This window comes from Gossypium hirsutum, chromosome D09, assembly GCF_007990345.1.
Source record: "Gossypium hirsutum isolate 1008001.06 chromosome D09, Gossypium_hirsutum_v2.1, whole genome shotgun sequence".
NCBI lineage: Eukaryota > Viridiplantae > Streptophyta > Magnoliopsida > Malvales > Malvaceae > Gossypium > Gossypium hirsutum.
Genome location: NC_053445.1, coordinates 50600254 through 50627443, shown reverse-complemented (window position 1 = coordinate 50627443; position 27190 = coordinate 50600254). Strand labels below are relative to the sequence as shown.

The 27190-nt window shown below is 32.7% G+C and overlaps 4 protein-coding genes across 8 annotated transcripts; 2 read left to right on the top strand and 2 right to left on the bottom strand.

Annotated features, from left to right (window-relative positions):
• Positions 1–95: 95 nt before the first annotated feature.
• Positions 96–6438, top strand: LOC107890497 (methionine--tRNA ligase, cytoplasmic). The gene is made up of 17 exons (XM_016814958.2): positions 96–366; positions 468–612; positions 689–842; positions 1158–1313; positions 1623–1853; positions 1958–2101; positions 2625–2715; positions 2861–2967; positions 3072–3186; positions 3669–3787; positions 3889–3954; positions 4075–4203; positions 4329–4472; positions 4618–4738; positions 5367–5596; positions 5737–5838; positions 6032–6438. The coding sequence occupies exons 1-17, from the start codon at positions 249–251 to the stop codon at positions 6260–6262; spliced, it is 2403 nt and encodes an 800-aa protein (XP_016670447.2). The 5' UTR covers positions 96–248; the 3' UTR covers positions 6263–6438.
• An 800-nt stretch (positions 6439–7238) lies between these two features.
• On the top strand, positions 7239–12081 carry LOC107890496 (alkaline ceramidase). Of its 3 annotated transcripts, none has more exons than XM_016814956.2 (3): positions 7239–7390; positions 10704–11027; positions 11270–12081. In XM_016814956.2, the coding sequence occupies exons 2-3, from the start codon at positions 10777–10779 to the stop codon at positions 11781–11783; spliced, it is 765 nt and encodes a 254-aa protein (XP_016670445.1). In that variant the 5' UTR covers positions 7239–7390; positions 10704–10776; the 3' UTR covers positions 11784–12081. The 3 variants fall into 3 exon arrangements, with proteins under 3 accessions (XP_016670445.1, XP_016670446.1, XP_040957200.1); XM_016814957.2 differs by having other exon boundaries at positions 7244–7390; positions 10716–11027; XM_041101266.1 differs by lacking the exon at positions 7239–7390 and adding an exon at positions 7555–7635.
• Positions 12082–12111: 30 nt separating this feature from the next.
• LOC107890494 (uncharacterized) lies at positions 12112–17430 on the bottom strand. Of its 3 annotated transcripts, XM_016814955.2 has the most exons (8): positions 17346–17430; positions 16639–17222; positions 15888–16114; positions 15611–15678; positions 13959–15477; positions 13648–13799; positions 13327–13513; positions 12112–13229 (listed from the first exon to the last, which is right to left on the bottom strand). In XM_016814955.2, exons 3-8 carry the CDS (start codon positions 16039–16041, stop codon positions 12613–12615), a joined length of 2697 nt encoding a protein of 898 aa, XP_016670444.2. In that variant the 5' UTR covers positions 16042–16114; positions 16639–17222; positions 17346–17430; the 3' UTR covers positions 12112–12612. The 3 variants fall into 3 exon arrangements, with proteins under 3 accessions (XP_016670444.2, XP_040957198.1, XP_040957199.1); XM_041101264.1 differs by lacking the exons at positions 16639–17222; positions 17346–17430 and adding an exon at positions 16217–16625; XM_041101265.1 differs by lacking the exons at positions 16639–17222; positions 17346–17430 and having other exon boundaries at positions 15611–15783; positions 15888–16023.
• A 7562-nt stretch (positions 17431–24992) lies between these two features.
• Positions 24993–26993, bottom strand: LOC107892819 (pathogenesis-related thaumatin-like protein 3.5). Its single transcript, XM_016817862.2, has 2 exons — positions 26206–26993; positions 24993–25659 (listed from the first exon to the last, which is right to left on the bottom strand). Exons 1-2 carry the CDS (start codon positions 26681–26683, stop codon positions 25241–25243), a joined length of 897 nt encoding a protein of 298 aa, XP_016673351.1. The 5' UTR covers positions 26684–26993; the 3' UTR covers positions 24993–25240.
• Positions 26994–27190: the final 197 nt, after the last annotated feature.

The window sequence follows — 27190 nt, the reverse complement described above, 5'->3', positions numbered from 1 at the left end:
CTGAAACCCGAATTAAATTACCTAAAAAAGTAAAATAAAAAAGATTTCCTAGGTATCCAATAAAATACGTACACGTGTACAATGATGCCCACTGATTGTAATTTCCCGTCATCCCACAATTAAACCCTCGTTTGCTCCAATTCCTTCCTCTCTGTAACATTTCCAGTCGCCAAACGCGAAGCTGATAAAAGCTCGCGACTTTTATTCAAAGTGCGCCGCCGCCGGTATTAGAAGACCAATCAGAGCTAATGGGAGACCCAAATCAGATGGCTCCGAAGCTTCCAGTCGCTGGGAAACGCAACGTCCTCATCACCAGCGCCTTGCCTTACGTCAACAACGTCCCTCATCTCGGCAACATCATCGGATGTGTGTTATCGCGTCTCTAATTCTAGAGCTTAACTAATCTTTTCTTCTTCTTTTTTCCGCATTTTGTGATGATTTTGATGTTTTTTTTTGGTTTGGTAAAGGTGTCTTAAGCGCCGACGTTTTTGCTCGCTATTGCCGGTTGCGAGGCTATAATGCTATATATATTTGTGGAACCGATGAGTACGGAACGACGACGGAGACTAAAGCCGTGGAAGAGAATTGTACTCCTCAAGAGATTTGTGACAAGTAATTTAAAAAAAATATTGTTGTGAGTTTCTGCTGAAAATTTGTTTCAAGCTTCTGAATTTATTTGATTTTTTAGGTATCATGCACTTCATAAGGAAGTTTATGATTGGTTTGATATAAGTTTCGATAAGTTTGGAAGAACATCGAGTCCGGAACAAACTGAAGTTTGCCAAGCAATTTTCAAGAAGCTATGGGAGAACAATTGGCTTACGGAGAAACCAATGCAACAGGTATGTAGGCTATATTTCGTGAATGACTTTATTTGTTTAATTGATCTTTGTTCTTAAGTTGGATTGTATAACTCGTAAGTTAATGTTGAAGGCAAATCGTAATTGATTTGAAAGAAAATGTTAACTAATTCACATATTTGCTTCATGTAAAAGTAAAATTTTGTGTCTTTTTATAATATTTTTTTTGCACAGTTGTTGCAGAGCATAAAGGAAAAAAAAAGTTTCAACAATTTGATCCAAAACTCATTTACTGTGCTAAATATTCTGCTTTAGTTTGTATTTTTTCTTATGACTTGAATTCCTCTTGGCATCTAGCTTTTTTGTGATACATGCCAACGATTCCTGGCTGATCGGCTTGTGGAAGGAACCTGTCCAGATGGAGGGTGTAACTACAATTCTGCTCGTGGAGATCAATGTGAAAAGTGCGGGAAGCTCTTGAATCCTACTGAACTAAAAGAACCTAGGTGCAAGGTACAATTAGATCAGTAACTAGATTGACCTTTATTTCTTTATCAATAATCGTGGTTGTGGTAATTCTTTTCCTGCACTTCATTATAATGAGTGATGGTTTTCTAATTATGGAAGAGATACCGTGTCTGGAGATGTGCATATCGCCTATTGCTGAAGTTAATTGTTTTTTTATGAGGCCAGTGAATGTAATATCAAGTTTGAAGTGCTACTATATTGTTTCTTTTTTTAACAATGAGGAAGTTTTGATAAGGAAATTGGGAATTAATGGAAGTATTGCAATTTATAAGGATAGTTGAACTTTGATTACAGGCCTGCCAAAATACTCCACGTATTCGTGACACAAGGCACTTATTTCTTGAGCTTCCTTTGCTAAAGGATAAATTAGTTGAGTACATCAACAAAATGTCAGTTGATGGTTCTTGGAGCCAAAATGCTATTAATACAACACAAGCTTGGCTCACAGAAGGACTTAAAGCTCGGTGTATTACCAGAGACTTGAAGTGGGGGGTTCCTGTTCCACACGAGAATTTTAAGGACAAGGTAAGATAAAGTTTCAATATATATGATGGCAGTTTAGTCCATTTTGTAATTGAAAATAATTTGAGCTTATTTATTCAGTCTACTTTCAAACCTTGTGGTGATAGGTTTTCTATGTCTGGTTTGATGCACCTATTGGATATGTCTCAATTACTAAATGCTACACATCTGATTGGGAAAAATGGTGGAAAAATCCTGAAAATGTGGAGCTGTTTCAGTTCATGGGAAAAGACAATGTACCATTTCATACTGTAAGTATCATGTTCAAAATTGCCTTGACTGATAGGGTGCTATGGTCATGCATTTAGCTGTAGTTTTGTGTTCCATCCTTGCTGTAGCTGATAAATGAGGATCTTTTCTCCTTTAATACTTAGATGACTTGCTCCACATATTTGACATACGGTAAAGTTGCTGAAGGTCTTGAATTGAACTGCAATGCCGGAGCATCAAACCATTTTGGATATGGATGGTATTTGTGTAATTTTTCTGTGACAGTTGTGGAGATCTGTTGGTGAATCATTCTTGGAGGACTTAAATCTTATCGTATCATGATGTGGAATTGTTTAGTCCATTTATCTAATATTTTCTTTCCTGCTTTTCATTTCAATCAATTATATCCTGCTTTGTTTTCCATTCACTACGCTATGGTAGTGTCATCTTCCCATAGAAAGTACTGAAAGAAACGCATTTTTGTTGTTGTTCTTTTTTAAAAATAAAATAAAATTATGGAGTTGTTTCTGCATAAGTTTTAAGCGTAGTATATTTCTATTTCAGGTGATGTTTCCATCAACTCTTCTTGGGACCAGTGAAAACTGGACATTGATGAAAAGCATCAGTGTTACAGAGTATTTAAATTACGAAGCTGGTAAGCAGCCATTTGATTGGTTCGATCCACATGCAGTGGGGAAATGAATTGATTTAAGATTAGTGCATGCTAGACAAGTGAAATCATGAATTATCCATCTTAACAGCCTGATGTACTCAGTTTTTTAGTTGTTTGGTTTTTATAGGGAAGTTCTCCAAGAGTAAAGGCATAGGAGTTTTTGGCAATGATGTAAAGGATACAAAAATACCTGTAGAAGTGTGGAGATATTACTTGTTAACCAATAGACCTGAGGTAGCCCTCTTCAGTTAACATCATTTATGACTTTCTTTGATCTTGCATTCTACATACTGTTTTTTCTTTTTTTATAATTATTATCTTGTTGTTTTGGAAACTAGGTTTCTGACACCTTGTTTACATGGGACGACTTGCAAGCAAAACTGAATAATGAGTTGCTTAGTAATTTGGGCAACTTCATCAATCGAGTGTTGAGCTTTATTGCAAAACCTCCTGGTTAGTCATCTGATTGACTGGGATCCTTTTGTTTTTAAGAATTTGGATATTGTTCTTGCTGTGGGAGTTCAAAATTTGTTGTTATATTCAAGTTGGAGGGGAAAGAATCATGCTGTCTGTGATAGTATCTGGACTATTAGTTCATAATTGACAGGAATTGTCTTTATATTTCTGCTTAAGCCTTAGTTCAAGTGATGATTGATCAAGCGATAGGTAAGATATATCCTCTAAGTCCTAATATTAAGAAATTACCTATCAAACTTTGTTTTTCATATTGTTGGTGGTGAAATAGCTAGATGTTACTTTTGGAATAGTCTGTATGGTTGAGAATTAGTCAATAAACTTTGTGCTTCTATTACAACTCTTTTTTCCCTTTTCATTTGTTTTGGGAAATGGATAGTTATTTAGCAACAACTGGCTTTTTACTGCTTCACATAGTTGGCTCTGTGCCAGTGAATTTAACTAATACTTGCTGACTGCAGGTCAAGGATATGGTTCCATTATTCCTGATTCTCCAACTGCTGAGTCACATCCCTTGACAAAGGCTTTAAGTGAGAAAGTTGGTAAACATGTAGAGCAATATATTGAAGCCATGGAGAAGGTGACTGTTCTTAAACTTTGACATCATTACATTTGACTAGAACCTTTCGCCCTTTGCATCCTCAAATCATAACTATTTACAACTCTTTGGACTTTCTGCAGGTGAAATTAAAGCAAGGATTAAGAACTGCAATGAGCCTCTCAGGTGAAGGAAATGCATATCTGCAAGTAAGTTGGAGAAACTCTAGTTCTAGGAATTATTTTATCGAGTTACTATGTTATAAATATGTTTCTTTTTCTGGCTAATGGCACTTCTTCTAATGTGTTTTATTGATATTTTCCATTCAGGAAAGCCAATTTTGGAAGCTTTACAAAGAAGACCAACCTTCTTGTTCAATTGTTATGAGAACTGCAGTGGGGCTAGTGCATATTCTTGCATGCCTATTGGAACCTTTTATTCCATCTTTTTCTGTTGAGGTAATCTAATAGGTTCAGAGATTTTCTCCTGCTGTGATTGGAAATAGTTCTGTTACGTGCAGTGCTGGCTGTTTAACTTGATTTCTCATGCTATGAGATCCATTCTTTTTTTGTTGCATTTAAAGGTATTTAAGCAACTTAATTTGCCTCCTCAAGCACAAATTTCCCTTTGTGATGAGAAAGGAGACATTAATAGGGCTTCAAGACCGTGGGAGATAATACCAGCTGGGCATAAAATTGGAGATCCAAAACCTTTATTTGAGGAACTGGTATCAGTGCATCTTCTATGTTATATGTCAATATGTCATCTTCTTTATTTTATTTTTACTATTTGGTGGCTTGGAGTCAACGGATTGGCACAGTACTTGTTTTTCTTTTTGGTCATACTTATATTGTAAACATAATAAATGACAGAAAACTGAAAGAGTTGAAGAGTTAAGGCAACAATATGCCGGAAGTCAAGCTGATAGGCGTGCAAGGGCAGAAGCCGATGCTGCAAAGACTGCTGAGCAACTGAAGAAAACAAAAATTTCAGGTTGGATGTCTCCTTTGTTATATTTAAAGAATTTTTTTCTAGAAAAAGTTATCCTACTAGAAACTTTTTAATTTAATTAAAATTATATTATATTTATGAAATTAATCTTATTATTAAAGTTCAAAATTATAATAAAAAATGAATTGACATGGCAATTTAAAAATATATTAAGAGATACCCGTCCTTATCAGTTCCAAAATTTCTCTATATTCGTGTTTTTATTTGAATTATAGATTATATTAAACTCTTCTCCATAATATTGATGTTTACAGTTTTTTAATGTGAAAATCCAAAAAAGAAAAAGAAGTGTTGGAAAAGTAAGTTTTAGATTTCATAGAAGTGTTTTGGGAAAGTTCAAAGGGGAACAGTGGACATTACTTAAAATAAATAAACAATTTTTTATTGGGATTACTTTAAATAACTTGGGTGTTTTTTCCTTCAAATTTTTCATTAAATCCGTAGGGCTGATTATTGCTTCTTTTCTTTCTGTCCCGAAACTACTTTTTGGAGCATTATCTTTTGGTTTGTATAATCTCATTTGAAGATTTTATCTAAGCTAAAATCTCGTCTTAGATATGTGTATATTATGCGCAAGCTTAGCTTAGTTGTGAGCTGTTATTTGTTACAGATAGCAAGAAAGAGAAGGCTAAGAAATCTTCAGCCAACTCTAAAGAAAAGCCCACTGCTGAACCGGAAATTTCCATCACAAGACTCGATATTCGGGTTGGCAAGATTATAAAAGCTCAAAAGCATCCCGATGCTGATTCTCTGTATGTTGAAGAGATCGATGTGGGTGAAGCCCAGCCTCGAACAGTTGTTAGTGGGCTCGTGAAATATATTCCTTTGGAAGAGATGCAGGTATTTGTTCTTTGCCCTGTAATTTGTTTAGTAATATGTCAATTGTAGAGGTTATCGGTATACCGTATTTGGGAGAGATGAGGTGCTTGATCTATGTTCAAGGTTTTTCTAATATCTTCTTTGGATTTATTATCGAGCAGGATCGGATGGTTTGTGTTCTTTGTAATTTGAAGCCTGCAACCATGCGCGGTATAAAATCACATGCAATGGTTCTTGCAGCTTCGAACAATGACCACACCAAGGTAAGCAAATAGCTTTCGTTAATGGCATCAACCCCTGAAGTAATTTAACTTGGTGTAGAATTTCGTAGGCTTGTATACTGGAATGGACTTCGATTCAACGAAACAATAAAATGTTGATGTAAATTTCATGCCATCTAACTGGTAACATTCGATATGATGGTTCTAAAAGATACCTTTGATTCATGTTTATTAGGTGGAATTGGTTGAACCACCAAAGTCGGCCAAGGTCGGAGAGCGAGTTACCTTTCCTGGTTTCACGGGCGAGCCGGATGATGTGTTAAACCCAAAGAAAAAGGTTTGGGAAACTCTACAAGTGGATCTCCACAGTGATGCAAATCTGGTGGCCTGTTATAAAGATATTCCTTTGACCACATCTGCTGGGATTTGCAAAGTTTCCTCCATTGCCAATGGGTCAATTAGATAAAGATGGCTACATCAAGCCATTTATCCCAAAGAAGAAATTGGAAAACTGTGTTCTGAATTTTAACTATTTTCTTTTCTTATTTTGTTTTTGTGCTTTAAGTTCATCGTGATTATTCAAAAAGAATTTTGGCACGTACACATTTTTATCTCATAGATATAAATGGACTTTTTAATCCATTTTTGATGGACTTGATTAGACGATATGGAAAATTGCTAAAACATCACATGAAAATAGTTATGAACATTGGCTATTTGCGGTTGGAAGTTTTGGTGTTGATGTGTGTATCTAGGAGAGCATGTCATAAATATATATATGTACATGCCATTCAACTTTTCGAAATTCTTGACAAAAATATTCAAAAAGTAAATATTTTAGCTATTTTTCATTATTTGTAATGTAATGGCTAAATTTGTTATTAGAAACACTAAAACTCATGTTAGACTTTTTCTTTTGGTATATGCATAATTTATAAATGTATATTTTTACTTTAAAAGTTTAATGGATTTTTATCATCAATTCATTGATAAAATAAAAAACAATAAGATTTTTACTCAATGACGGTAGAAATTTTGAAATCTCAATATCCAAATATTGTTGTGTATAATTTATTTCAATTTCATTTTAAAATATTCCAATATCAGTTTGATTATATTTTTTAAGAATTAATTATGATTATAATATTTGAATGGCTCTATATTATTATTTAAACTTTTACTCGATTTGTGTTAGGAAATAACTAAACTCTTTTATTTTATATAAATATTTACAAGGAATCTACAAAACTAAAATATTTTAATTTTAATTTTTTCATATTTTCTGTAAACTTAATAAACCCAAAATAAATTGAGAAAAGCAATAACTTAGGTCTTCGTAATTTTTAAAGCTTCAAATCATCCTTTAAAATTTCACTTACTGAATCAAAAAAATCTCAACCATCCATCACATTATTATTAATATAATCCAACGAACGGTCCCCTATATAAATAATAATATTGGTTCCCCGCCTCACGCGCCCCCCCTGCTTCCTTAATTCCACCGCCAGATTCCTTCCCACGAATCTATTCCCCGTTTTGAAAGCAGCTTAAGATTGGCTTCGTTGCGAATAACAGATCTTACTTGTTTCTAAAGGTTTGTTTCTATTCCACTTTCTCTATATTTTCGCTTTTCAATAAATATATATACATATATGTATCATTGTTTCTTTCTTTGGTGAACTATGTGTGCGGGCAATTTTGTTATTGAAAAAGAAGTCTTTTGTTTTACTTTTTGAGTAATGGGTTTTAATGGGTTAGGTCAAATTTCAAAGGGATGTTTCTTTGGGTTTACGGTTTTGGGAGTTCAAGTACATTTTTTATTTTATGGGTAGCTGAAAGGTTTTTTCTTTCCTTCAAATTGTAATTCTCTTTTGCATTAATTTGTTTGATGAAATTTGAATTTTTTTAGTGTATAAAGATAGATTTTTGCTGAGGATTTGCTTGGATTTGGGGACCTGCTTTGTATTTTTCAGTATGCTAAGGCTGTTTTTAAACTTAGGGTTAATGCTTTAGTTAGCATTGGATGGAATTTTGAAACACTGGGATCTTTAAGAAGATTGCTTGGATCAGACTCTATAGGCGAAATAGGCTTAATGTATGTTTTATTTAGGGTGATGAAAAATGGGATTGCGGTAGTTAATTGGATTACGTAGTTGCAGTGAAGTATTTTTTTTTATTTGGTAGTTTTTAATGCCTTTTCTAGGTTTCTTATTATTTTGAATACATTGATTCAAATAAGTAGCCAAGATGCTAAGTAGTAGTTAGATCTCAGCGATCATCGTTGGGACTCTTGAGTTGAAGTAAGATGCCATTGCTATTGCTTCTGTAGTAGCGAAAGGTTATTGGAATTTGATGAGATTGGTGCCATTGCAGGTTTACAGGTCTGTTTATAGGCTGAATTGTCTATCATTTGGCATGTGCTATGTAGCATATTGCTGCATGACTTGTTGTATCGGTATTACGGATAGGACATGGAAGTAGAATGATTTTATAGTTGATTCCATCTTAAGAGATGAAATTATGTCGGAGAACAAGCAGTTTTACTTTAAGTTCATTTTTTATATAGAGAACTGTTCTGGAGTATAAAGTTGTTTTTCATCATGCAGAGCAATCAATGGGCCTAAATATAGACGGAAAAGCTAGAAACTAACTTAAAAAATATATTTTTCTTATCAAAACTCATGATGGCTGCAACAAGTGTTACAAGCTTTCTATTTAGTGATTCTGGGGTTGTCGTTTTTGACTTATTCTCTAAATCAAGTGTCATGTGCTAGAACTTTAGTCTTGTAAATTGTGCAACCTTTGATAGAAACTTAGCATTTAATCCACCTAAATCTGCCTAACTCTCAAAGGACGAGAATTCACAAAGGAAATTCTCTAAGGTATTGAAATAAAGCGGAAACAAACTCAAAGCGATTAAGTCACGGTGTAATGATTCTAGGAAAACCTTCAACAAAGCGTCAGTAATAATTCGCCAATCCAATGAAAGACCACAACTCTGTTACTTTGGTTGGTGGCTCCCAATCAACAATAGCTCGAATTTTGTTTTCATTCATTCGGATTTTGTCACTCCCACAATGTGACCTAAGAAAGGTACCTAGAAAAGTGATTTAGAAAAGGTTGAAGTACCTTATTCATCGATGTGCAGAATGTCGTTGGAGCATTAGTCAATCCTTTGGACATTACAAGGAACTCATATGAGTCATAGCGCGTCACAAAACCGGTCCACCAAATGGTCTAATGAACCCAACATCTAAAAACTTTTCCAACTGTTTCTGCATCTCCTCTAACTCTGGCGGAGACATTCTGTATGGGGTTTTAGCCGGTGGCTTAGTATTGTGCAACAACTCAATCCTGTGATCCGCCTCTCTCTTAGGCGTTAATTTTTTGGGCAACTTGACGAGCATCACATCTCGAAAAGATTGTAACAATTGTACTACCTCTTTTGGAATCTCATCAATGGGTTTAAGAAATTAATCGGCTGTCAAGGTTGCTAAGTAGGATAGTTCATCTATGTGCATCCTTTTAGCAAACTAGATTGTCGAGAGTACCTTGGCCGCACCCTCATCCCGTTTAATTGGCACCACACATTAATGGCGCAAATTGATGATACACATGCAATCAGCAAAAGGAACAAGAAGCGCATTAATTCGGTTAAGGAAATTTAATTCAGCCACTGTTAGGACCATTTTGGAATTCATTGTCTTGATCCACCACGATTCTTTCTCAACCTTGAGACCAAATTTTTGAGCAATCTCTTCTAACATGAACAAATTTGAAGCACCTGTATCAACAAGGACATTCAATCCTCTGCCAACCACAATGATGTCCATCTTCCATTCTATGTTAGAAGTTTAGTCTTGCAAATTGTTCAGCCTTGGGTAAAAATTTAGCTTCAAATTTGTGTAAGTTAACCTAACTCTCGAAGGATGAGAATTCATAAAGGAAATTCTCTAAGACACTGAAATAAAGTGAAAGCAAACCCAAAGCGAAGAAGCAACAAAAGAACCAAAAAAGCCACAAGAAAGCAATGCACATAAGGTATTTAAGAGTCTTATGGTGGGATGATTATAAATAAGGTGGAATGTCTCAAAGTGGAGCTCCCCCAAATCTAATGGTACGGATTGAAATACATTAATGATTGAAATTAGTGTTTATTTACAAGATGAAAATCTTAAGGGATCTAAGTTCTATACATTTTTATCCTTTAGGATTTACAATAATTGTCCCGATAAAAATACAAGTTAATGGAGTGTTTACATTTTAACCAGAATCCAAGTAAATGAGCCATGAGTCTTTTCTAAACAATGGGTCAATCCTGTCAAGGTAAATGACCCAAATGAACATGAATAGTCTAAAATGTGCGCATCAATCGTGGGCTTTTTCACGCGACTCGTGACATAAGCGTGTGCCTGTTGGTGTTCAGTTTGTTTTTGTGATTTGAAAAAAAAAGAGTTTGACATTGAAAAAGTTGAAGGGGAGTGAACTGCTAACATAATTTTGCCATATGGGAGCAGGGAATCCTGAATACAGCTTGTGTATAAGATTTTAATCCCTTAATGTGAAGCTTGGTAGAAGTTGATGTTAGAAAAATTTTACCTTGTATTTTTAGTTGCGTGATTGTGCCTCAACACTTTGCTGTCATGGAACTAAATGCTAGAATATCTATTGCTTTGATTCTTTTATAAACGTGTTCCTCCTTTTTTGCTATTCCCAATGGCTCTTGATCATTTGGCAAACTAGTAAAAGGGCTACTTTATGTGCTTATCTGAATCGACATACTTATGCTGTAGTCTAATGTGTTGTGGCATTTGTTTTTCAGTCAAGCGTGGTACTTCTTTAATTGGTTGTCATTTTTCATGTGATTTTATAATCTCAACTCAATTGTTTACGGACACTAATTGCAGGTTTTATGACAGTTTTAACACTTCAGTAAAAGGTGCGTGTGTCAGGTGAACAGTCATACATTTTTAGCATAGAATGGAAGATGGATTTTCAAGCTTCTGGGGTCCTGTCACATCCACTGATCGGTGTGAGAAAAATTATGTTCACTCATCTTACATTGCGGAGTTTTTCAACACTATATCCAGTATACCGGGCATTCTTTTTGCACTCATTGGCCTTATAAATGCCCTGAGACAACGATTTGAGAAGAGGTTTAGTGTCCTTCACATATCTAATATGATACTTTCCATTGGGAGCATGTTATACCACGCCACACTACAACGCGTGTAAGTATTCGTTTCGCTTCTTACACTTGCATTGCCATTCCTTGCATGATTGGTTTGCTTAGTAGAAACAATAACTAAATTGAGGGCTTACTTGGTTGTTCTTTACTGCCTCTGGTACGGAAATGAACTTTGAGAGATGTTGCTCATGTTATGTTAGCTTTAAGAATTAAGAACTTAAAAATTTGTAGTCCATCCTTCTTTACCATGTTGGTTTGTAATGTGAATTTTTTATTTATTTTCAGGCAACAGCAAGGTGATGAAACTCCAATGGTGTGGGAAATGCTTCTATACTTTTACATCCTCTATTCACCGGACTGGCACTATCGGAGTACAATGCCTACTTTCCTGTTCTTTTATGGAGTCGGCTTTGCAATAGCCCACGCTCTCATCCGCTTCGAAATTGGCTTCAAGGTGCATTACATCGTTCTCTGCCTTCTCTGCATCCCTCGAATGTACAAATACTACATCTACACTAAAGATAACTATGCAAAGCGGCTTGCAAAGCTATATATAGCAACTTTGTTCCTGGGAAGCATATGTTGGCTTATGGACCAGGTATTGTGCAAGGAGATATCTCATTGGTACTTCAACCCTCAAGGTCATGCTCTATGGCATGTCTTCATGAGCTTCAATTCATATTTCGCCAACACGTTCCTGATGTTTTGTCGTGCTGAGCAGCGAAGATGGGATCCAAAAATCGTCCACTTCTTTGGTGTTTTCCCTTATGTCAAGATTCAAAAGCCAAAGAGCCAGTGAAAAAAGGCATGCTTGCTTCACAAGGCAATTCTTTTTTACCCAGAAAAGATGAATGAAAGAAGGTTGTTTTGTCCCATATTTTAAAATTCATATTAGCTTCAAAACCCCCATCACTTTAAATCTTGTAAGGCTTTCATGGATTTGGACTTGCAGAAATTAGTTTCCTGTATTTGTGATAGAAATATGGGGGGGGGGATTTTGGTTTTTGAGGGTTTCCTTTTTTGTATTCAACTTTTTAGAATCTCAATCATATATTAATGATTTTTTTTCCCTGGTCAGGAATCAGGATTAAGGATTATGGATGTGCTAGTTGATTGAAATTAACTCATTCAAAAAATTAACTCATATATAACATATGAAATCCTACCTCATTACCAAATGCGCCATAAACACACAAATCTAGATGCCCAAGCACACAAATACAAGGAAGAAACACTAGTTTAACCAAACCCCAAGAATGAATGAAATCAATCAAACTGAAGAACACACCATTATCAACATAACTAAAAACACACACCAAACTCTACAATGAGCAATAACAGCTATTCATGACTCGTACCCGGACAAGTGCACCGTTCTGGATGTAGTTCTATAGTCGATAAAGGCCTCTGAAGTCGGGTGTTTCTTGTTAATTCTTGTGAGGAGCAGTTGCAGAAGGATCTCTTAGCTGCTTGTATGATCTCCTGGGTTAATGGTTATCCATGGACTACAACATTTTTTGGTTGTCAAGGAGTCACCAGCCGTTGTTCTGATGAAGAGGACTGGATTAGCTTGCTTTTCTCCGACTCGGATTTATCGTGATCAGTTGCCTTTTACAAGTTTATTTATGTTAGTCATGTAGTTCTTCAGCATTACATTCACCTCCAAGAGCTTCACTCATGTAGCCTGTTATGGTGTCTTCCACTAAATCTTCAAGGATGACTTCACCCATCTCAAAGCCGATACAATCAGTGTCGAGTCGGAGGTCCATCCATGTTTCTGACTTAGCCGCGTCTTTTCTGACTATCTGGTCCAAGGTCCGAGGTAGCGGCATTGGGAGCAAATGCCAGTGTACTCCTTCCCAGACCTTTTGAATGGTGTTTTTCGTGTTCGGGATTGGACGGATTTTAGGTTTAACAAATGAAATACCCAGGGAACTATAATAGTACCCGCAAACCTCCATGAGAACTTCATTAATGCAGTCAAAGAGCAGCTTTTGGTCGTTGCAAAGCTGGTTTGGGAAGTATTCTACCTCGTCAAGCAGCATTGGGTCAAGGAGAAGTTCGGAAGAAAGCGACCTGATGTAGAGTTCATCCCAGTTGAAGGTTGAGGGTTGCAGCAAGGCTTTTACATGGTCGAATATCGATTCCTCATCATCCACACAAGTTTTGATACAATTACTTTGATTAGCGGCTATAGATCCATGTTCTTCAAACCGAATCCTTAGTGGTTGTATGGTTGTTTCACCTGAAGATTCATGAGAGAAAAAAGGCATTAGACAAAATGTGGCATAAAAACAAATGCAGAATATGCAATAAGCAAAAGGGTTTTCTCATATGCCTACCAGATCGTGATCTGATGCTGGACGGGCTGATAACATCATCGGTGAATATTGGCTCAAGAACAGATACAGGACTTGGCCGCTCCTGTGTATCATTAACACTCTCTAGACCTTCAACCTTTTTGGTGACTAATGAATTTGGTGGAGACTCTAATGGAGAAAACAGCTGATGGTCCACTTCAGATGAATCCTAGAGATAGATAAAAAGAAAATTGGCTCGATGAGGCAAAAGATATATATATTTTTAATATATATAGTACATGCAACGAAATGAAAAAACGGAATGAAATGTGGAAGAGCCTCTTTCAGGCATCATGTCTGTACCTCTTTCAAGCATTCAGGATATTGTTGTTCAATGCAAACTTTAGGTGTATCGTCATCTCTACTAATTGAAGAGCCGCTTGTCTCAAAAGAAGCATCTGACTGCTTGCTTTCCCCCAGAACCATATTATCGTCTTCAACAATATTCACACCACCTGCATACATTTTATGAAGGTTAAATATAAATTCATGATGAAATGATCGAACGCAAAACAATACTTTCAGTACTCATTTCATCTTTAGTAGCACAATAAGTTTGATCTTCTTTGTCATCATTCAGACAAGTGTCAGGTTTGTTCAAAATTGCATATCACCTTGGACTTCATCACTGGCTTTGTCATCCGAAAAGCAAAGCTGGCTCTCCGGTTCCTCTGCTGTTACTTGACTTGGATGGCAGACATAGTTTTGCTGATCGTTTTCATTCACATTCTGGAATTTGTCACAGCCAGTAAATCTCATCTGTGCAGTTGTAAAACTAGATTCTGAGTTCCTCCTGGGGCTGCCAAAAGGGGACAAGTTATACTCCGGGAGAGAAAGAATCCTCCCCAAGGATTTAGAAACCTTTTGGCATGAAAGATCCACATTTTTATCCCCATTTAGTATCATCTCAGATAAATGTTTCTTCGCCTCGATATAGAGGTTATAATGCTGGGAAAAGTCAGTAGTCTCAGATTCTGTGCCTAATTCGAAGCCTTTTAGCTTGCTTGGCTTTTCTCCTTTTTTGACACCGAAAGATGGCCTCGCGATTCTTTCGATAAAGAAGTGATCTTTAGTTGGAGAACTCATCCCAATATGTTCCTTAACTCCTCCATTGTTCCCTGACCTTTGTTGCTCGCTTGATAATCTTCCGGATATACCATCGGTGGGGTTTCTTTGTTGCTCCCTTCCCATGGCATGTTTCCACTTTCTTTTGATTTCAGAAAGAAAATAGTGGGAACCAACTTTCTCATTCGGCTCTTTATGTCTTATGGTGTACCGAGATTCCGGTGATGATCCAAAGCTGCTTCCAGTTTCTGAAGTTATCGGCCCAGGCTTCAAAATTACGATTTTACTAGAAGCTTCAGAAATGTTATTGCCATCTTGAGACTTTGACTTTCTTCTAAAGAAATTACGTTGTTTTGTATTAACAGGCTCATTTAATTGTCTTAAACCAACATGAATGTTGTCAGAAAACTTGGACACAGCACGAGGCTTAGATTCTTCATCTTTTAACTGAGAATCCGGCATGTTTCGAACATATTTCACCAACGAGTTTGGATCTCGTAGAAGTTTCAAAAACAACTCCTCATCTAAACTCGAAATTCGGAGCACATCCATGACTTCTTTCGAGGCTTGGAGTTCCCCATCATCAGTAAGTTGATTCCTGTCGATAAGCTTCTGACTCACTAAGAACTTTATTACCTCACTTAACCTTTCTTCGAAACAAGAGCTCTTCGGGTTTGGCTGCATATGATCTTCAGCAGGCTGGTCATGATTCACACAATTGATTCTTTTCCGATGAATTTGCCGACTAAACTCTTTCATTAGACTGTCCATATCAAGACTGCTTGTAGGTTGTGGTTGCTCGGATTTATCCTGACATGACACTTCAGATAAAAGGTTCTCAGCAGCATCTATATCAAGACTGGTACCGGAACTTTTCTTGCGAGTTTTGTTTTTTCTTTTCCGGTTCTTCCTTCCATCATCTCCTTGCACAGAATCAAACTGCTTTGCTTCAAATTCAGTATTATTTACCTCATTCTTCATAACTTGCTTTCCCGACATTTCTTCTTCAAGAAGTTTCTTCACACTCGAGTTACATGCATTGGCCACTTTTGCTTTCTCTTCACCATCCTGTAAAAGCAAAAACAAAATATTAATATCGACAACAATCAAAAAAGCTTACTCCAATTCTACCCTTCTAATGAATATATTTACCGCAATTTTAAAAATTATGTTGGAATAGGGTTAAGTTTCCGAAGCTTACACGAGTTCTAGGACATTTCTCACCAGAACTAGTCAACATGTCAAGTTTATTTCCCAAATTTCCTGTACCTGCAAAGTTAAAAGAGAAAATACAGCATTGAAAGAACACTTGGAACAATGCTATAAGGCCAATCGAAAAGGCCATCGATAACCAACTTGCAACTGATGTTCAATCTACACACAATTGAAAAGACCAATTATAATCACTTTGCAACTATAAACCAAGTTCAATCCACATGCATACACGTAAATGTTTCAAAGTTCCTTAGAGAACTTACCAACAGCTGCCTTCTTATTCCCTTGCCTTCTATCGGAAAGCAGTCTCTGAGTTGATCTCCCGTTGCGGAAGTCAAACATACTAATCAAGCCCCACATACAGCCTAACTGTTCTTTCTCATTTCGCACAGGGCGCCTATTTGATCTTTTGGCCATGATAAATGTTGATTTTTTTCCTTGTATGAGGTTATAACAATCGAAAATTTTTCTCTAAGTGGCGACTCGGATTCTGATAAAACAGAGAAATCAATAGTTAGACAGGATTAAGAAGAAACATAAGTTCCATGTTCTTTTTTTCTTAAGAGTATCCGAATTCAACACATTTTCGGACCTGATGAGATGACTGTCCAAGCACTCTCCAAATACATGAAAAAAATTAGAAAAAAAAAAATCCAACATTCCCATGTTGGACTCATAAATGAATTATAGCAGAATCAATGTAATAGCAGAAAAAATTTATAATTCTCGACATGAAAGTGAATACAGACTATGCTGACAGATCAGCCGGCACTAGTATCCGATATACCAGACACATAGCCATATCCGACACTCACAATAGAGTCCAAGTAACATATTATCTACCTAAATCATAGTCCAGTATTGTGATTTAACTCTTAATTTTTATAAATTTTTCTCCCTTTTTGCCTACTGATTTGCTTTATTTGAACAATGTCAAGTATCACATTTTCTTTTAAATTACAATGAAAAAGAAAAGGGTGAAAAATTAGAAAACTGATGAAGAAATCCAAGTACCTGAAAGAAAGAGTTCCACAAAATTCGATACCACCAAGAACAAGAAGAAAGAGCTATCAAAAAATGTAACTTGTTTTTTTTTTTCTTTTGTTGTTGTTGTTAGACAAAAAAATTCCAATTTCAACATCTCAAGTTTCCCAACCAGCGTAAATAACAAAGTCCAAAGGCGAATGTGTCTTTGGACGCCATTGCCAAGGTATCATAAAAAAGAAAACATGTCCTTTTGGGTGTTCTTTTTTTTTTCTTCCTGGATCTTTCACTTCAATGAAAAGATCAATTCCAATTGATGATACCCTCTTTTCCCCAGCTGTTCTTCAATCATCAAAACAGTTTCATTTGAAAATGGGAGTAACCAAGGACGAAGCTTTGCATGAACACACCCAAATCAGCTCCCAAAGGGAGAGCTTTTAAGAAAAAGAGTAAGAAGTTAGCAAAACATGGGAAATGAGAGCAATGATAAGAAAGAAAAGATGGGAGTTTTGGGTGGAGATGGCATCTTTTTGACAACGAAAAAGAGAAGCTTTTAAGTGGCACCGACCCTTGATTTTTTATGAAGGAAACTGAAATGGGCAGGCATTATAGACCTGCAAAAAGTAGAGGAAAGAAAGATCAGAAGCGTGGAGGACGATAAAAGAGAAAAATGAAAAAAGGTGTGAAAGAAAGAAAGAAAGTGAAAGTCGACGAAAAAGAAGAGGTTAGCATATTACAATGTTGTATTGTATCTGGTTTGTTGGCCAAAGACAAAGAGTACTTGATTGGGTTTTAAGGATAGATAGGCTCATTGCTATGCCCTGAAAATTATGGTTGAGGGACTTAAGTATGCCTCCGATTAGTATAAAAATAATAGTAAGGTAAAATTAGATATTGTAATGTAAGATAAGATAAAAATTAAATAAAATGTCCAATTAATAATAATTTATGTATTAGATATACCAAACCTCCTAAGTATATAATAATTATTGTGAAGTGATTGAAATTAATATTAGATTTTAATTAATGGATAAATTATTTAATTTAAAAGAATTCTTTTACAATTTTAATAATGGATGTTTAAAAAATATATAATAATTATTGTGAAGTGATTTGAAAATAATATTAGAATTTAATTTATAGGTAATTTTTTTAATTTAAAAGATAATTATTTTAAAAGCTGTTGTAAATAATTTTTAAAATTTTATTTTCAAATCAAACGTTTAAATAAATATAGTAAGAATATTTAATATTTACTAAATTTCTTTAAAACTTAGATCCCATTATAAATTCTTTTTACTTTTTTTTTAAATTTTTGTTGATGTATCATTTATATTTATTAATTTTCAATCTATCAAATTATCCTGCAGGCATGGCATTTATGTATATAAATAATTTAGTATCGTTAATTTTTTTTAAAAATGTCATTATAATTTAAATTATTCAAGAGATAATAGTTAAAAATTATATGATTTTTTATATATTAATTTTAAGTAAATTTTAATATAATTATTAAATTTTCATAACAAAATACATAGTAAAAGAAAGTATTTTTACTTTATATAAAAAAATTTAAATTTACAAATTAACTTTGTATATTTTAATATAATTGCAAACGAGATAATATATAAATTAATATTTTTTCTAAATTAAAAATTTTTCCTAACCCGTGCATTACTTAAAAGAAAATGTAATTAATAAATTGTAAAGTTACTTAAGATTTCTAAAAAGAATATTGAAAAAATTGTATAATATTTGAAATAAAATTACAACACAAATGAACTTTTAAAGATTTTTAGGTTTATTATCTTTTCATATTTTTGAAAAAAAAATTGTATATTTTTTATGTTTAAGATAAATGATTAATTAAATCAATTAAAATTTGAAAAAAATTAATTTATCTGTTAAATTTAATCTGTATAAATAAATTGTTTATTTAATTACTTTTAAAAAATAAAAATAAAATGGAGATGCATCACTTGTCGCAATTATAATATATGTATCTTATTATATTAAATTTATACATGATTTCCTATGTCGAAAAAGGATAAACAATTTAAAAAGTTAATAAAAGTCAATAAAATAATATGAATCTATACTATTATTTAAACTCCTAACTAAGTTGGTGTCACCCTCAATTAGATCACTAACTTCATTAGAAAGTTATGTAAATGTTATTCTGTAATCAAAATAATTTATATTATTTGAGGATATTTTAATCTTTTCATTTAAAAAACTAATATACATTAATAAAACCTTTAATTTACCACTCAATTAAATTTTTATTTCAGTATTTTTATACATTTTAATTTTATTATGCACACTTAATTATTTCCATTAGTTGTATATATTAATAATATTAATAACGTATTTGATTGAGTTGTGTTACAAGTTAACTCAACACTGACTCAAAATTAATGACAACACCATGATAAATAATTTAAAATATTTTTTTCATTTTAATAACTTACATATTTTATATGTTATTATTAATTAGTTTCAAATTAAATGTTTCATTATTTTATGTTGTTTTTAAACAGATATTTGTGTTCTAGATTTATGGTTTACACAACACGTGTGATAGAATTTCTAGTATTTGACTAAACAGTTAAATCGACTCACTTATTCAAATTGACTCGAAAAATCCAATAACTCAAAGTTTGATTTTTTTTATCTTCTAATTAAATTGAATTTTGCAATACTTATTTTAAAAGAAAAAAACAAATAGTCTCACGGGTACTGAATTTAAGCCATTGACTTTAACTATATGCGAATAAATCACACGTCATAATCAAAATTGTCTGCTTTTGGAAGAGAATATGTTGCACACTTAGGGTTATGTTTGATCCAACAATTAGTATAAAACCATGTGTAGATTTGGCGGTCGTTGAATTTGATTACTTCATTAAATTTTGAATCGAATTTAAGTAAATATTTGTAAATTTTGAGTTGAATTAATTAAATATAATTTAATTATAAATATTTATATAATTTTTTTAATAATAAAAGGAGTTATTTGAGGGTCTAAAAAATATTAAATTATGATTTAATCCAACTTAACTTTATTATGATAGAATCTAAAATGTATTTTTTTATTAATCTAATTATATTTTATATTTTTAATTATATCGATATATTAATTGCAATTATTTTTTTTTGTGAAATACAAGAATAGAGCATAGCGCGAATAATAAATATGATTGTAGTGCGATTCAAATTCAAATTATACTTGAAACAATGAAGACTCTAACTATCAAATCATCATACGGGGTTCTAATTAAATTTGAGAAAATCATATGTATATATGAATGAGGAAATGGGGAGTGATATTTGGGTGGATTTTGTTCCATGTTGAAACATCATCAAAGCCAGCAGCAATATATCCACTGCTACACAACTTTTCATTTTATTATGAAAAAAGTGTGGATCAAATGCGTTACTGATTGTGTGTATAATTGAAGTCTCTATCTTCTCTTCTTCTATTTCCCTTTGGCAGCCATTGACATTGGCATTGCTAATATCTAAGAAAATGGGTGGGTGGGTGGGTGGGTAGGTTGGGTGATTGGTTCACTTTTTATTGGCCTCTCTGTCCGCCTCGTGTCCATAAATGAGATTTGAGAATATGCAAACTAAATGTGTACTGAAAATCAAAAGTTTTCGGGTCAGCTTTTTTTAAATAAAAAAATTTCATTAATTTTATTTTTTTGTGTAGCTATATAAAATATTATCTAATTACATAAATTATTAAATTTTTATAATATTTTTATAATGTAATACTAATTATACAAAATATTACTAATTACATAAATGATTTCAATTTTAAAATGAAATGAAACTTGGTTTGTGAGAGATAATCTTTGGGGGAAGAATGGTGGGAGATGAAATTTATTTTTATATTGGATAAAAATAATTATGGGTAATTAATGTTAATAGTCACTTAATAAATAGTATTTTTTATTTAATTAAAAAAATTATAAAATTATTATCCAATTATTAGTAAGTTTCTTTCTTCCCAATTATTAAAAGTTATAGAATAATGACTTAACTATTTAATTTTGTCTTTTTGTTATCAGTTGATTAACGGTGATAGTTTTTAAAATTGACATAATAGCAACTTTAACCTTCATTATTTACAAATTATGTTATTTTAGTCTTGATTCTAAAAAAAAAAAACCTTCAACATCTACACATTGTATAATTTGGTGTTTTTTTTGCAGTTTTACTTTTCTTTGTGACATTGAAGGTTAATTTTAAAATAATGAATAAAAGATGAAAATTATTATCTTGGATTTTTTTATGTTTCCATTTTTTGTATTATTTTTTATGTGAAAGGATAAAAAAAAAGAAAATCTGCAACAAAGATCAAATTACACCCTGTGTAAATGTTGAGAGTTAATGTTTTTTTATAATCAAGACTAAATTAACGCAATATATAAATATTGAGAGTTAAAGTTACTATTTTGTCAATTTTAAAAGCAACCACTGTTAGCCCGCTGATGATTAAAATTTTTTTTGAATAGTCAAGTGACAATTTTGTAACTTTTTATAGTTAGGTAAAAAAAATACTAATAATTGAATGATCATTTTGTAACTTTTCATAATTGGGTGACCAAAAAGAAATTTACTGATACTTAAGTGGATACTGGTATAGTTTACTCAATAATTATTTATATATGCAATATGTAAATTTAAAATAATGTTATATTACTTATTTATGAAACTTAGATGAAATTAAAATTTTATGTACAATATCATACAAATATAAATTTGAATAAATAAGAGTAGTTTTGGAATAATAATAGAAAATAAAGTTGGTGGAAGCCACCTGGGGCTAGCCTTTTGGTTTCTTGCTTTTGACTCAATCAATAACACCATTATGATTAATTTACGATCCTAATCATACTTTCTTTTGTTTTTGAATTCAAAATTTTTCTTTTTATCTTCTTGCCGCGGTTAATGATACAACATGAAAAACATTGCCAAATATTCAAGGTTTGTTTAACAAATGTCTGCAATTACTAGTTGAGAATTATTTATTTATTAATTTATGAAAACTTTATATATATATATTTTTTAAATTTAGAATAAAATTTATTATTCAGACATTTATTTCTATAAATATAAACTTAATAATATTTCCCGCAAAAGAAAATTCTACAAATGCTGTTGACTGAGTCTTAGCTCGATTGGCATGAATATTGTTACTAATGTAGGAGGATGTGAGTTTGAATGCGCAAAAGTGTATTATCCTCCTATTTATGGGTTGAAAGAGGTTACGGGTAATTCCAAATATTGCATCAAAAAGAACAGATACGATCATGAACGACAACAATGTTTGAATTGATTCGCTGAAAACAAAAAAGGTTTTGTAATTGTGATGAATTGTTAGTGGACCATTTGTTAATATCACTAACATACATTGGATATGGGATGCAATTTAACCTGACTGCTTAACACCATCTTTTGTTTAATATGATTAGGTGAAAATAATATGTTTAATAACATATATTATATTTGTTATGTGCATTATTGTCAAACAAAACTTGGAATATAACACGTTTATTTGAATTATTAATTTCTTTTAAAGGAAACTGCATGTTAGAATTGTGGCAGCCTATTTATTTTTCATGCTTGGTTTGGAAGATATTCATGATGATTAAAGTGAATGGGGTCGTTGGATGGAATAAGATTCACTTAAAATAGCCTTCTCTTTTTTAAACGAAAATTTCAACAAAATATAATATTCCATTTTCAAAGCAAAATAATATTAATATTTTATGTATTAGATATACCAAACCTCCTAAGTTGGACTTAGTTTTGGTAGTATTAAGATGATCAAAATTATTATCTCATATTAAATGTTATTCGAGTTTAATTTAATATGTTTATACCAATATCATTTTTAAAAGATTATTTTCAATAAATAATTTAAATGATATTCGTATTTTTTTATTTTATTCCAAATCACGATTTTTTTATATATATATAAAAAGAAAAACAAAAGTAATTAGATGATATGTAACCGGAAAATCTAAGAGTTGGTGAAGTTTAGATGATTAGTTCAGTTTAAAACTAAGGTTTGACGTGAAGACGGCTCATTGGATTTGTGTTTTATTTTTGAATAATGTCGATTCCTAAAGATGATGTACTATTTTGGACTAAATTGTTTGATTAGGTACTTGGTGAGGGTGAATAAATAATTATCCAATTTATCATTTGGATTTTTAATATACATGTCTGACTCAATACTCCTATTTATTATTAAAATATATCAATCATAAATCTTGGATTCCAATATTTGTAACTTACTTCACCAATCTTGATTTTTGGATTTTTAAGTTTTAATTGATTTTCACTCTAGTCTCAAATAATTACAAAAATTTCATTAACTTTATACATGATTTTACCAAGAATATAATAAACCTCGCCTAAACATAAGTAGACCACACAATCCTCAAAAGATATATAGGTAAAAAATCTTAATAACATTAATCGCATTCGAACTCGACAAATATTTTATCAAGTCATCTTCAATGGTACTATGGATTGATATCCATTATCCTACCATTACACTCACAAATGAGAGAACTCAACAATTGGAACCTACATCCCCACAACACCGGAGCAAGAGATAGTAACAATCCTCATAGTCTATACAAAAACTCAACCTCAATCTCACTATCTATAATATGAACCGTCCCAATTCTAACAAATTTTTAAATCCCATGAAATAAAAATACTCCCCTTCTTCTACGTGACATCTCATATAACTTTAATATTATAATAAATATTTTTTATTTGTTTTTTAAATAATGAAATGCATTACCAAATTATTCTTATCCCTATCCAATGAAAAAAATATTTAAAAAAATTTGAACCATAAACAAACTCAACATGTGTACAAATTATAGCTCGAACTTGGCATACGAAAAATATATAAAATGAAAATGGGTCAACTGCCAAGCATTTTGATTTCTCTATCGAGCTTAATCCATTGTATTAGCATATTGATAATTATTAGAATCAAAAGTGCATGGATAATTTCTCTTTTTCTTTTGGGGGAAAAAAAGAGTAAAGGAAACGACATGATTAAAAGTAAACCTTTGGCAGTGTAAGAATTTGTGAAGGTTAGGAATTTGGACAATATCTCTTTAAGCATTGGATGCTGTTTCCTTGAGTACCCAACGCCCACTCATACTCCAAATCTATTATATATATATAACTCACAGTATAATTTTTTAATTCCATAAAAGATCATTATCTTAGGAACTTAAACCTAAGTTTTCTAGAATTTAATTGCGGTTGGTTAAGTTTTAGTTCAATTAGCATGAATATTGTTATCAATGCGAGTACATTGAAGCGCATTATTCTCTAAATCATGAGTTAGAGAGAGATTAGGTTCTAAACATTATATTTTAACATTGCCAATACAACCAAGGACCATTAATAAATTATTTAATTTTTATTATCTTATTGTATGTTTTTTTGGCTTTATCATGAGCGAGGTTGATGATTTCATTGATGAGGTGGGGATGGTTGAGTTTGTTCCTCTTCACAGGGACCACAATAGTTTGTTGATTTCATGGAAATGGGGTGAGTTAAAATGCTTCATGTTTGGCTGTTGTAATTGATTTTATTCTTTGTTCTATTGTGCCTCTTATTTTCTCTCTTGTTTTGATTTCAAGGTGTTTTGTTGTTTTTATTATGAATGTTCTATTTTTATGTCTTGACGCGATTTTGTAAGATATTCTATGTTCATTAATAAAAATCTTTTGATTGAGAAAAAAATTATTATTCTTTTTTTTTAAATCATTGTTTAAAATGTTTAAAATTACTTTTATTTCTTTCATCGTGAATATATTAATAGGATTAGTATATAAAATAAACTCAAATCTACGAGTATAAGTTAAGGTATGATTAGTATATAAAATCAACTCAAATCTACGAGGTTGAATATAAATAATTTGGGTGATCGTAAAAATACTATGAAAGTTCTTATACTGAGAATCATGTTACACTTTGCCTCTTCTATTTAAAAAAATGAACAAATTATTCTTGTAAGTTAGACTAAAGAACAAATTGATCATTTATGTTAAAATTTTGATCTATTTGTATTGTTAAAAATTCACGTGGCTCACAGAATAACTAGACAATTACACGTGGTATGTCGCATGTACCTCATGCGGACATACATGAACTAGTTTTTAATAGTAGAAAATGATGGAATTTTTAACAGAAAGATTCAAGAATTAATTTAGCCCCTTTTTTTAATAGAAAAGACAAAATGTGATTCAACTTTTAATATAAGAACTTCTATTCGATTGACTAACTAATTAAAATGATTGAAATACATGTCACACATAATCATAACATTATATCCTTGATATGTTGAACGTTGTAGCATTCCAAACTAAAGCATTAAACCAATTCACGAAATAGCATAAACCGGAGTCTCATTGATCAGCTGTATATATATATGTATTATCGGTGGCATTTGCCAAAACATTTCCTCTGCTAAATTTCCCAATGTTCCATGCTTCCCAAATGAGCCCAATAATCCCTAATTTTCTCCTTCCTCACAACATCAAATACAATAAATCATATATATACACATACGTATATGTATATGTGTTCAAAAGAACATGATGAGTGCAAGAAGAAAGATGAAAAATGGAAAGGGAAAGGGTATATTTGATGAGGAAGCGGTGTGCATGACTTTGCCTTTGGTCCCATCCTCGTAAGGTGGAGGCGTATATCCATTATATGATCTATTCGGGCTGTGAGAATTAGGGCAGAAAAGGATGAGATAATCAAAGGCCTTGCAAGTGAAAGTGCTGGTGCCATCATCATAGGCATAACTGTAAGCCCTAGGGCAAGCCTTTTTGAATATGGTTGAATAAAATGAAGGCCTGCATGTTGTTGGGTTACCAAATTCACCACTGCAGCAATATTGGTCTAGCCCAAATGCTTCGCATGCACTTTTGCATGCCACCACTCTCCCCGCCCCACCCCCACCAGCTCCCCCCACCACTTGAAGCTCTTTAGGACAACCTGTTTCAAAAAAAAAAGAGTATAAATACAGTAAATTTTTTGGGTATTTTTCAAAACAATGATTTACTTAAAAAAAATATTTTTATTATTATTACAATATTAAGTGAGAGGAAGGAGATGACAAAGTTTGAATCTGTATTGTCAAATAGTAATTCTTTTAAATTATGTTTATATAAACTATTATTACAAACAATTAATAAAGGCATAATGATAATTATTTAACCCTTAACATTTATTATTTTGTCGTTTTAGTTGGTTTTCAATATTTAGTTAAATAGTTTTTTTTTTTAGAAAAAACTATTTGTACTATTAAAATGTTAATGAAAATAACCTAGAAACTCATATGATAATCCATATACATTTAATGAAAATTAAAAAAAATCACGTTCGCAGTGAAATATTCGTAGACTGTTACATTAATGTAGACTAAATTTTAACCAAAATGGAGGGCAAAGTAAATCAAAATAAAAAGAATCAGTATCAAATCACAAAAAGGAAAAAGAAAAGTTGTGCGAATAATAAAAGTTTGTTTCTTATAGTGCTTACGCAGATTAAGATCAGAAGAACAGCCAGTGGCATTGCATGAGCCATGAACGCCACGAGGTGCAGCAAAAATAGGCAAATTATAGCCATCCACAAGGCTAACATCGTAAAAATCTTGTTCATTTCCCGACCCCAGTGTTATCTCAAAAAGAGACGCCGGCGGTGTAGCACCATTGCCGTCACACTGGAGCCTTCCCCCACAATCACCGGTCTGACATAACCCTACACCATTGGCATCAAACTTGCAACCTGTCCTACCCCAAATCCGACCAGACCACCCCGCAGGAACCGACGGGATTCGAACACTTTGGCCGGCATCCAACCGAAACCCCGTCGTTTGAAGCGGCGGAGACCCTGAACCGGCCAGTGTTCCAGGCCATATGGTGTAAGGACAGTTGTTTGATATTGTGAAAGTGCAACAATGGGACATGGAAACGAACAGTGCGAGGATAATAAGGAAGACATGATGACTAAGAAACATGGGTTAAACACTGTTTTGATTTAAAAGAGAAAAAAAAGAGCAAAAAATAGAAGTTTGGGTCTTTTTCTTTTTGGAGGTTTTTAAGGTTTCGGCCATGATTAAATAAATGTTGAGGTTTTGGAGAGAATCTAGTAAAAGGGGAAATGAGGGATATCCAAGAAAAAAGGTTAAGGCTAAAGGGCTAAGACTACGTTGCTTTGCTGAGGCTGTAAAATTAGTCGCAATACTGCCGTTTTGGGTTTAGTATTTTCTGTTTTTGTTCGCATTGCCATTGGCGATGACCTCTTTTACAAGCAATTCCTTGCTTTATTGATTGTATACGACATACCAATAATGGGATTGGAGCCCCATTGGTGGATTAAATCGATTACATTATTTTAAAAAGAAAAGATACGTATGTTGATATAAACCAAATGTTTTAAATTAAAAAATTAATTGAATTCAATTTCAGTAGTCCAAATATATCCGAGAAAGTTTAATTCAAAAAATAAAAATACGAGCTCAACT